Genomic DNA, 12752 nt, shown 5'->3' with positions numbered 1-12752 from the left:
CACCTGTATCTTCTTGTGCTCCCCGGAGCTACTTAATTCAAAACAAAGAGTGCACAGATGTAGCCTTGAGAATGTAACAACTGCAGCAATTGACAAAACCAAAAAGTTGGACACGTTCTATAATCCTAGTGGTCAGATCATCATTTACTAAAATGTGTCACTGCTTAATTCCATAAGCTGATCTAGTTGTGTACATATAACATCCCTTTTTCTCAAATGGAGACACAGACCTTCAGATAGAGGAAAAGTGAGCTTGCAATTCCAAGAAGCAATAGGATAGACATAATTCTCATTTATACACAAGGATCACATGCCTCAATGCTTCACAATTACAAAGTTTTCTCAGCCAGTAACTACTAAGTCTGATCTAAGGCTGTATTTGGTTCTGGAAGAACTGCTATAATTTTAATTTGCTGTTTATTACTAGAAAAGCAAGTTACCAGCTATACACTACTTTCTTTACTTTGTGTTTTTAAGTCAGAAGGTAAAGATAGGATGAGCAGGAAATAAATGTATATTCACTTTGCTCTCTGAATAACATTTTTTCTGGTGAAGCCCAAAGATTTTCATCTTAAAATATATCTCTTAGTGATGTAGGGAGAACATATACAAATTCAGAAATGTTTACAATGCCATCTGTCATGTTCATCGTTCCAATGGTTTGAATACATCGTAACATTTCACATGTCACTTTCCTGTTCCGTGTCTGTCATTTGCGGGAAGGGGAATTTCAGCCGTGCCAGGCTGTAATCTCCTTGCTGTTCTGCAGGAATGTATGTTTGGGTTATGACATGTATTCAAGGTTGCTTTCCCAGGCCGATGTGTGACGGTTGCCAACACCTGGGAGGGGGTGGTTACTATGGTGGGGTGGGGGCGGGATTGGGTTTGAAGCGAGGGTATTTAGTTTGTATTTCGCGCGCTTTGGCTCATTCTCAGCTTTCTCTGTATTTGCATACTATTCCTTTAATAAATCAGTTATCTTTAAGCTCGAGCTTGTGAGACTGAGTATTTGGGATTAGGCAACCATTACACCATCCTTATGCAGAATCTGAAGCTCAAGCTGTGCTCTTCCAGTATTTATCCACACCTGTGGTCATTACATAACTGTTCTGGGCAATTTTATTTATCTACTCTGAGATGGGCAATTTTATTTATCTAATGTGTGCACACAGTGTCAATAAAGTTCTGTCAATGATATGGTTGCAAATGCCATCTTGACTGTTTGGATGCCACTCCCTGACATCCATTCACCGAATTTCTAATGCTTTGACTAGCAATCCAAAGTCTGTAGTTCCATAACTTCATGTAGGCATTATACTTTCAGATAAAACACTTTTGAAAGTGCAGATAATCACCAAAGCATTGTGTGATAAAGGCAACAGAGTCACATCTTCCAAGGAAAATAAGAAAACTTGATTTAAAACATAATCTTTTCAGTCCCTTTCTATATATACACACATCGAAGTAAGCATTTTGGCTTCAGCTGATAACTACAGAGGGGTAATTGTGCAGAAATCATTAGAAGGAAAGTTCTTCATAAGAAAATGGCTTTTATTCATTCATACAGTTGACACATGAAAAATAGAGAAAGAAATTATTAGTGCATGTGGATGGAATCATAGCTGCTTCCTCACAATGAATATAACAAACATTTAAAATGCTGTCAAATGCAGTAGACGATCATCACATGCATGAATAGTTTTGTTGAGCGATTTTGGCATCATTTGATTTGTACACATAAATTGATAGCAGCTCTTTCAAATATTATAGAAAATATAACCTGTACATTTAATGCGAATAATAAGTTAAAACAATTCTCAGCATTGTTTCTAACCTACTCTTTTGTCCTATCTCAACAAATGTGTGTAAGCTTTTTATATTAACTAATAATATAAAACCAGTAAGTTTACATATTAACTAATGTTACGGAAGTAAAAATTATATACAGTAAACATCCCTACATACAGTAGAAACTTTGGATGGCACCCTTAAAAAGGTTGAGGGCTGACCCATGTTTCTGTGCAGCCCAATTCTATGTAGATCTGAAATGAGGGATGCTATCATCCACATGGCCATCATCCAAGATACTGTGTTGCGTATCACTGGCCATCCAAAATGACTCCTGCATTTCCACCATAACACACATTATCACAAAAGCTCAGTCAAAAAATGATCTCTGTTTTTGCCTTCTTTCTTTTGCTTGCCAGACTGTGGCCTCTTGTTTAATAAGATTAGAGGCTAGTGAATCTTTAGACTAATTACTCTTCATGTATACACAATACACACTGGAATTCTTATTCAAGACTAAGACTGTTGGTTTACACTAAACCAAAAAATCTATGGATTGCTTTGGGAATCCAAATCTTTTCTCCCAGAGAAACTGTCTTCTCCTTTACTCCAGAAATCTGGAGATATATAATACTGATTTTCTGTTTTGACACCCCAAGTGATCTGCCATCAAAGGAATGGATTGGGTAATTTTCCCCAAAGCACCTGCAATGCTGTATCTCCAGATAGCCCATGCTCTTAAGCCATCTTTAGTAGTCCTTAATTCAGTTATAGGTATTGCACTCACAAATAAAAACATTTTTCTTTCAAAATAGCTTGGTATTTTAAATGAATCCTACAAAAGCTTCCAAGCTCCTCCCTCTTAATGTACAGATTTGATCAATATTTAAAGCCAATTGGTTTCCACACCATTTTCTTTAGATTCTTAGTATTTGGGATCCAGTTTCCATTTTTCCATTTGTGGAATGTATACTTGCTGTAAACATTTTAATACTGAGTGAGGAAGAGGTGTCAAATCTAAACAAACAATGGTTTGAAAATAGCATGGGATTAAAAATTCTGGAAAAATTATATGTGCTGTATAAAAATACAATGGACTAAAGTAGGCAATAGAAATACACAGCTGATTATTATTGCTCAAAGTGTTGCTTAGGCAAGCAACAAACTTACTGAGCATTCATCTGGAATTCTAGTTTTAAGATAGTAGAAAAAGGACTTGTCTGAGTCTTCCTTATATTATCATTTTATTTGCAAGAACCATAACTTTTTAAGTCTGGGATGCAGAACTTACAATATGCACTATTATATTGTGGTCAAGAATAAGTCATGGCTGCACAATGGCTAATTAAAACCAAGATAGGAAACAAGATTTTGAGCACATCATCTTTTTTTCTATTTTCTATTAGCAAACCATGGCATACTAGCTTAGACTTTTCATAGTTCTGCTAATTTTAGTTCCAGGATCTAAGCAATTATTGAAAAATCTTAGACAGCTTTTCAGAATCATTCCTATAACTTCAATAAAGCAGTTGTTCTATTAACATCCATTGACCATTTTATGCCAGTTCTCAGAAAAGTCCAGTTATACTAAATTCATCATCACTAAATTCCAGAACAGTTATTTGTATAAAAATGTCTTTCCATCAGTGAACCATGTAATGTATCAAAGTTGTGTTTCTTCTCTGGTGTCTTGCCCAATGGCATTGCAGAAGCTGTTTTTCTGGCTAGATGCACTGTTTGGAACATATGACAATGGATCTGGGCGGATCAAGTATCTAAACACAACAAAGAAAGGCCATCCTCATTCATCAGGTTTAACAAGAAAAAAAATTCAGATGAACAGAATATTCTACTCTAAATTCTGCAAATGTATTTTAAACACATATAGAATACTGTTCACTTTGGACTAACTAAAAAGACTCTTGTTGTAACTAATGATTACAAATAACATTTTTAAAAAATATAAAACAAAGGAAGATAATCAAGCAGCAAGATCCAACAATTCATACCAGTAGCTTTCTCCCAATCTGAAGATCCTATTAAGCTAGGCCATGTCCAGTCTTAAGAAGCTTTTTTTTTTTTTGAGCTAGGGAACAGTGCATTATCTCCTGCTTCATTATTGTTCCTTTCATTGGCTCTAATGCAGATTCTACTCTGCCTACTTTCCAAAGACTGTTAAAATATAGAATATGCAGTGTTTCCTTTCCTTAGCTGGATGTGGGGATTAAGAAAAAAACTGGAATAAGAAAAATGATGGGCAATGGCAGTGGGTGTGATTGCCACAACCGCCAGGATCATCCAAACAAGTAAAAACAGCAAAAAAGTGAGAAGCAGACTATGAACAGTTTTATTTCTCGGAAAACTTATCTACAAAGTTAAAAGGTCAGTTAAAAAAATAAATCTCTCTTACATGAAAGTACAAACCAGAAGTCTGGCAAATGCTATGTACTTACACAACATCATTCAGTTCAAGTCGTGTGTCTGGAGAAGGATTGATCAGAATATATGAAAGGGTGTTTTGGTGATCATTCATTTCATCTACAAGGGGGAGGAGAGAGAATAAAGGATGTTTTGAATAACTGATCCTAATGTCACTCAGATGGAAAGGTCATGCCTCAAGCTAAGATGGTCAAATCATAAGCAACATTATATTTTTATTGCATTTTTGTAAAAATAAGGAAAGACCAGAAAGCGAAGGAGCACATAGATGACCAGCGATGTATGACCAATAGTTCATGGTTATGTTATATGCTGTGGCCTGAAAAACTAAAAAAAAAGTACTCTGTTTCATTAATTACAGGCAAAAATAGGGAGAAATGATAATTTTTATTATAATAAATATATTTAGAAATATAAGAAAATATTTATTATATTTTCTTTTAATTATCTTTAAAGAATTAGGTGCAATACTTTGATACCTGGTAATGTTCCATTAAAATTTACTTTGAAAGGAATATAATATACTTGAACAAAAGTCCAGCAAATTCTTAGTATGTCCCCATTTCTTTGCAATCAGAGCATTAAAAAAAAAAGTTGAATCTGTTTCCAGAATCTGATGTTGCTGTTGGCACCTTTATTCTCCAAAGTTTGAAAAGTTATAGCCCTCTCAAATAAGACTTCTCAAAAAAAGTGAGAGAATTTAAGAGTCTGGGGAGACTTATCTGCAAGAGCCTGAAGTCTGGGGATGGGCTGCTGCTTCTGAGTTAAGCACTAGGGTGTGAGAAATGGAGAAGCGCCAGATTGCCTTGAAGAACAGTTCAGTAGTAGCGGTTGCCTTGGGAGTAGCTTCTGAGTAAACCAGAAGAATCTAAGCAATATCAACTGTGCTTGTGGGAATACTAGAAGCTTCTGCGATGTAAACCTTGGATTGGGCTCATTCAAATTTATTTATTTATTTATTCATTCATTCATTCAATCAATCAATTTATATAGCTGCCCATCTCACTTTTACATGATTCTAAGCAACTTACAATAAAACCAATGAAAACATAAAATACGTAATATAAACAAAAATAAAAACACAGCAGCTGGGCATAATCTAACCTATCATCCGTACAACCAAGAGCCCACGCTCAAGCACAAAGCCAGGTTTTCAAGGCCTTACAAAAGGCCAATAGGGATGGGACCAATCTAATCTCAGGGGAAATGATCTTCCAAAGGGTAGGTGCCAAGGCAGAAAGGGCTCTCCTTCTGGGCCCTGCCAGCCAACACTCCTTAGCTGATGGTACCAGGAGCATGCCCTTCCTGCCAGATCAGATAGGATGAGTAGAAACAACTGGGGAGAGACGGTCCCATACGTAATCCAGTCCTAAGTAATAAAGGGCTTTAAAGGTGACAACCAGCACCTTGAATTGTACCTGGCAGCACACTAGAAGCCATGCAGCTCGCAGAGCAGTGTGTCACATGTGCCGAGTAACTGGCACCAGTAACTGCCCGCACGGACACATTTTGCACCAGTTGAAGCTTCCGGATACTCTTCAAGGGCAGCCCCATGTAAAGCACACTGCAGTAGTCCAATCTGGAGGTCATAAGGTCATGAGTAACCTTGAGCAGGGCCCCCCAGTCCAGGAAAAAGCATAACTGATGCACAGCCCTAAGCTGTTCAGATGCCCTCCAGGAAGGTTGGAAACTGGATGAAAATGCTGGAGTATGGCAGCCTGCCTGGGATGGCTCTGTGTTATGAACCTTGCTTTGATAACATGCATATTTTGCCTCTGTTGGGCCCTTGACATCTTGCAGTCTGACCTTTGGAACTTTTCTACAAATATTGGAATTGTTTGCCTGGACTCCTAGAACAGTTTTTGATGATAACTTTGCTACTGAACTGTGTAATGAGTGCCTTGTATTGGATTCTTGACCTGGGACCACTTGATAACATCTCTTGCTTTGCTGTGTTAAACCTTGGAGACCACTCTGAGCAGTCTTTAGTACTCATTTACACTGTTACTCTAAGGGGAAAAAAAATGGGGAGCGGGGAGGGATTCTCCTTTACCTTATCTGTTTTTAGGGGGAAAAAGAAAGAAAGATTTAATCACTTTTGTCAAAAGCTATAATTCTTTCCATTTGCCTGTGAATAATTCAGTGAAGTAATTTCATGTGGTATCTTCTTAATGGAGGCTTATTAGTGCTCAAATACCACTCCAAAATATTATTATTTAATAAAATGATATTATTATAGCATGAGGAGAGCCACTTTGGTGTAGTGGTTAAGGCACCAGGCTAGAAATTGGGAGACCATTGATTCTAGTCTGGCCTTAGGCACAAAGCCAGCTGGGTGATTTTGGGCCAGTCACTGTCTTTCAGCCCTAGAAAGAAGGCAATGGCAGGCCACTTCTGAAATCTTTTCAATAGAACTGCAGGGACCAGTCCAGGCAGTTGCCAGGAGTCAAGGCTGACTTGGAGGCATACATACACACACATTGTAGCATGAAAATTAATAGGAAAGTCATTTTTGCAACTTGAAAGACATAAGTTCTAATTCGGCAAGAGGTGAATGTATAAATGTATGAAAAATATTTCTGCATATAGAGCTTTATGCATACAAAGGGAGAGTGTGATAAAAAAAATACATGTGTAAGAAACATATATAAGATATGGCATCAGCAAATATGGGCAGTATGGGCAGCTTTGTTATTACTGACTGACCAACATTTTGTGGAGAAAGAGTGATTCCCTACCGGCCATTATGAATTCTGTTCCTGCCATTAGCTAAGATAAAATATAAGATTTTCCAGCTACTGATAAAAATGGGACAAGTTTGCATGCATGCATAAAATAAATATCAATATAATATATACAATCCAGAGAACAGGTACTGTACATCTAATTTATAAAGCATACAATCTTAAAATCAGAAGGGAGATGCATTAGCATTAGTGATGCCAACTTTTTCTGCACTTTGTCTGTTTTGAGTCATCTTTGTACTCATCAGATGTTTTAGGTCTGTCACAGGAAGATTTGCTAAAATTTCAAGGCATACAGCAAGCAAAATATTAAACTGACTCTTAAAAGATACAGAGATACCATAAACAGATGGATTATATTGTAAGCCACTAAGAGAAAACTCAGTTTTAAAGGATGGCATAAACATTGTAATTAATTTTAAGTTAATTGCTAAACATAGTTGATGTTTTCCAGTTAATCCCACCAACATAAGACATTTTTCACTCTTAAGGGTAGGTGCTTAACCTCTTCAGACCTACTTTCTTCTTTACTCCTAAACCTGCTAGCATGAAAAGTGATTAGCAACAGTGGTCTCAATATACCATTCCATAAAGTACCCCATTCCTAACTTTGTACTATTGAGAGAACTGTCGATTTATACCTCCACCCTGATTCTAGTTGTTGAACACTAACTAATCCGTAAGAGAACGTGACTTTCACCCATGATTGCTAAATTTTCTCAGGAACCTTTGGTAGGGGAATATTTACCAATCTAGTCTTGATCCAATGAACTGTTTCCAAACATTTATATATCTCCCCTATATGTATATTGGTGTGGGGGGAGGGGGTGTCACAGCATCTTACCATATCCTGCTGTTGAGAGTCCCAGATGTTTCATTCTGTTTTTCACCAGTTCAGCAAGTTCTTGTCTTTCTGACCTTCTGTAAAGATTCATTCTCTGCTGACTTATTTTCTCTGCTGTTTTTGCTGAATGCTTTGGCACTTTTCTACTAAGCCGCCGAGCCCACTGCATACTTTTTCGTCGTAACAAAGGATGATCTGACTGATCACTTGATGTTGAGTTACGGTGGTTGCTACGGTAGTTAAATTGTTCTTTATTGTCCTTGATGTCCTCCCATTCTTCCACACTGATGGAAATTTGAGACTTTAAAAAGAAAACCATGATAGACATCAAATTCTTTGGGAAAAAACGTTTCCACCAAATAAGTAATCTTGCCTTAGGTTCTCTTACATTATATTATCCATTCTTCATTTTCCTGCCTCTAGTTTTATTAGTGCAGCCAATATCTACCATCATGGACTCACAGTGTGAATTATGCAAAGGAAAAGATATGTTTACTTATTTAATACATCCTTAATCAATATTAAACAATTATATATAAGAAGTCAAGCATGTTTACATATACAGTACATTTATGTAAATTTGTAACTTCAATTTTACTTTTGTATACTCTAACATTGTGCCTAATTATATGCATGCACACACACACACACAAAGCCAAGCCACTGAAGATGTAGCTTCATGAATTTTTCCATTCTACTACCCTGTCTGCTCCATCCTCTGATATGATAGTATGTATAAAGGTATGTATTCAGGGAAGTTAAATCATATCCCTGCTTTTAACAAGGTCAGTGTCTATGTGCAGAAGCAGTGCCCCATGGAGCAGCTCATAAAACCCACGAATCTGCCCAACTGCTTAATCATGTTAAACACATAATTCTGAGAACTGTCAAGTAGGCAAGTGGCATACATTGACAAAAGACTAGAATGTTTCATCTTGCACTATTACTGTGATCTATTCTGTATGTACTACTAACTAAATGCTACTATTTGGCAGAGATTATTGGCAGGGTTTAGAAGCATACAACCTTTCCCTGTACAATAGTTTACAGATTATATTTTTTAGGCCAACACAAATGGTAACACATGACAAATACTTACTTGTGAAGCCATATCTCGAGACTGACACAAAATGGGAGTCAGAAGAAAGAAAGAAAACAAAACACCATTCAGACAACAGCTTCCAAACAAAGAAAACACATAGACAGTTTCACGATACTGTGGTTATACAAGGAAATTGACAGTTAAATCCTTGCATAGTGTGAAATTTACATGACACAACTTCAGTTTGGATATAGGATAAATCACTTGATTAACCAAATTTCTTAACTGTCTTTCCTCTGTTTCCTATCAGCTACCATATGATTCTAAATAGAAACAAAGTTATATAGATGACATGGGAAAGTGGTGAAAGATCAAATTCCTATTGGAATTTACTTTACAAATGACCAACAATATAATAAATTGAGTGCTGTGTTTTTGGCTAATAGATGTTTATAGCAATTTTAACATCAAAGAGTTTGTGCAAGTTTGTTTACATTAAATATTAACAGGGAAGTGAATTCATTAAAGCAATGAGCCTTCACTTTATAGCCTATGTCTCTTGCTTCAGTAAATAATATTTGAATGGACCGTTGAAGAATACAATTACTTCAAAATTTCCTTAAGCATTTGAGAAAACAATCCCTGAATTAACTTCTGTGACAATTGAACTGTATTCTGATACAAGAATAACTGTTCCTGTACTTAATATATAGATGAGGTCATTCTATGTTTCCACATTTCAGTGTTATAATACATTCTAGTCGTGAAATTTATGTATTTGCAAGTAATTTAAAATGGTAACTCAGGCAAATAATGCCTATTTCACACATATATAACAGATTCAAATTAAATACTATGCTACATTGTTGAGATAATAAAATTCTTCCCAGACTAGAGTGTTTTATATTGCAGGTGGGGGTTCATATGATCAAATGCCCCTTCATGATAAAATATATTACCCAGAAGAAATCGAGTCAGGCATCCCACTGACATGCCAGATTGCATATGACTATATAGATACTTGGCTTAATCAGCCATAATCACTACATTGGTTATTTTGAATCAGGCCAAAATTTTCAATTTGCCATTGTTACATATTCTCCAAGTTTAAGCTCCTAATTAGATATTGCCAGAATTGTATCTTTCTTCCAGTATTGGGCAAAATTTATTCTTGCTGATGTATGTATCTCAGTAAATTATGATACTACTTGTTGATGTTTTCTGAGATTATGAATTAGGCCAGCACACAAGAAGGGATTTATTACATACAGAAGACCAGGGGGTATGTTCTCTATTGTACCAGAGTACAAGACACAGAACAATGAATTTAAGTTACAGCAAAGTAGATTCCTACTGATTGTTGGGAAAAACTTCCTTATAGCAGGAGCAGTTCAGTAATGGGGCCAGTTACCCAGAGGCTGGTGGGCTCCCCTTCACTGAATCAGTCTGAGGGGAGGCTAGCCTAGAATGCTTAATCTGTATTCTTGCACTGGCCAGGAAATGGGCTTGGTGGTGCAATTTATGCTTCCTTCCAACTCTGGGATTCCTTTCTACTATAAAAGTCTACCATTAAAACCAACAGAAATAATCCAATTAGCTCAAGCCAAACATGTTATTGTTTTCCAAGTTAATGAAGAAAAATGAATACATGTTTTGTGGTTATTTAAAAACATAAATAAATTGAGAGTTGCTTAGTTTTGCCTATTGCTGAATTTAAAACAAAACAAAAGGTTGCAATCTGGCAACATTTTGCAAAAATGTAGGGAGGCTTTCATGTTATCTAGAAGTTAGATGAAAGCTTAGGGTTCTTCCTGCACCCCTGGCAATGTGCTTTCCTCCCATCCTTGGGACAGGAGGGAACCATATTGCTTAGCAACCACTGCTCCCACAACATTCCTCCCACCACGCCTCCAAAATGAGACTGGCAGAGGAGCAGCCAATCACCACTGCTGCTGTCAGGGCTGAGAGGAGCAGGAAAGGGAGGGGATTCTTTTCCTTCTGTGTTGTCTGCTTCCCTCTCTCCACCAAGCACAAATCCTCTGCCTTCCCTGCTCCTCTTTCTTTTGCTGCCCCTTCTCTAACCTCTGTCCTTGACTCTAGAAAAACAAATTAGGTTGCAGGGAGGCTCAAATTTCTCTGGCAGCCAAAGGAGAAATGGTGATGGAGATATAAAGCCCCATGGCCAGATGGGAGGGGGTAGTCCTCACCAACCTCCCTGAGGCTTCTTCTCTTCTCCATATTCACACAGAGGTAGACTTGTCCCATTTTCCAGTGGAAAATACTAGTTTCCTGTTGAATCACATGGATTCAGCTTCAGCTGGCCTGAGTGGAGGGCTGGCACAGAGACAGAGGCTCCACTGTGAGGTCGTGTGTTCCATAAATGGTAGGCAAACCATGGTAGGCCCTGAGATAGGAGAGTATGGATGAGCTCTTAGTTTTAACACTAATTTTTGTGTTTGTTTTGCATTGCTTTAGACTGGGACTGCTTTACAATATGCTTCTTCATACTAGGAGTTCCAACCTTTTTTGTTGGAACTTATTAACAACACTTACTCCACACAGACATTAAGCCTATTTATTTGAGGTCTGGAACTGAGAAAGGGACCTGGGGATGCATATAACCATTATCCAGTGTCTGTATCCCAGCCTATTGAAATCCTGACTTTCCCTTTCCTCAGGATGGGGATCTATCACATTCAGTGGAACTTTAATGGAAACACGTGCATGTTGGGAATTTAACTTTATCAGGGTTCTTAATTCTGAGGAATTTCTATGTACTTTCAAGCAACTACAATTAGAACACCATTTCAAATTATTGCTGTCACTATTATTATTACCAATTGCCCTTCTGCTTAAATCTTTTTTCTTTTTATTGTGTTAGTATAAATCTTGATACATTATTTCAATACAGTGGTATCTATATTAACCACTGTATTAAATTCTTAACATTCTATTATGGTATTTAGGTACCTTAGAGTATTGAATGTAGAGAAGAGGAGAGAAAAGGTGGATATTCTATCAATCTTAGTTACAGTTTAGGATTAATGTTATAAGCATTATGGTTATTTGGCTTTTGCATTCAAAATTAAATATAACATTGGAAATGAGGACATGAAGGGAGAGTATATCTCAAGGTATTTGTTATGTAATAAAGGTTTTGGACTTAAGCTAAATTACAGGTAGACCTCACTTAACAACCACAATTGGGACCAGCTACTCTGTTGCTAAGCAACATGGTCATTAAGCAAGACATCATGTGACTGTGACTTGAGATTTCCAACTCTACTTGTCAGAAGCCAGCTGTGAAGAGCGCAAATGGCAATCCCATGATCGTGGGATGCTGTGATGGACGTAAATGCCTGCTGGTTGTGAAGTGCCTGAATCTCAATCATGTGACCACAGAGATGCTGCAATGGTCATAAGTGTGAGGACTAGTAGTTAAGCAAGGACTACTTGTACTTGCTACCAAAATCTCCATCATGTTATTACATAGTATATATGTGTGTGTGAATAAATATGCATGTGTACGTTTTTATACATGTTAATAAAAGGAAAACCATAGATGAACAAGTTTAACAAAACTGAGATACTAAAAAGAAAAAAAGACAAAAAAAATAGTTAATTAAAAAAAAAAAGAAGCTGTTGAGTTTTGAACCCTTCTGTTTATATTAACCCCTTCCCACTCAGCATGGGAAGATCAGGAATAAAGGGATAAGAATATTGGGGCAGTGCTTGCATCAGTACCCATGTCCCTACTATTCTCATCCTCATTTGAGTGGGTGGAACATTGACACAGACATGTATTCATGGACACTTGTAACATATTGTCCTAACAGTCAGGAATCACACTGAGATGAGGATTAGGTCTCTAGTGTTTATTACTGCTACATTAGAC

General features: G+C 37.0%; 1 protein-coding gene across 1 annotated transcript in view; it reads right to left on the bottom strand.

The window, feature by feature from the left end:
• Window positions 1-1539: 1539 nt before the first annotated feature.
• The window catches only part of KCNT2 (potassium sodium-activated channel subfamily T member 2), a 240259-nt gene continuing 229046 nt past the window's right edge, over window positions 1540-12752 (bottom strand). Inside the window, exons 26-28 of the mRNA XM_063298399.1 lie at window positions 7816-8116; window positions 4242-4326; window positions 1540-3563 (exon numbers count right to left, since the gene is read on the bottom strand). Coding sequence (XP_063154469.1) covers window positions 3452-3563; window positions 4242-4326; window positions 7816-8116 — 498 coding nt within the window. The 3' untranslated portion in view covers window positions 1540-3451. The remainder of the gene's footprint in view (window positions 3564-4241; window positions 4327-7815; window positions 8117-12752) is intronic.

This window comes from Candoia aspera, chromosome 3 (assembly GCF_035149785.1).
Source record: "Candoia aspera isolate rCanAsp1 chromosome 3, rCanAsp1.hap2, whole genome shotgun sequence".
Taxonomy (NCBI): domain Eukaryota; kingdom Metazoa; phylum Chordata; class Lepidosauria; order Squamata; family Boidae; genus Candoia; species Candoia aspera.
Note: the sequence above shows the minus strand (reverse complement) of the source record. Positions and strands in the feature narration are given on the sequence as shown.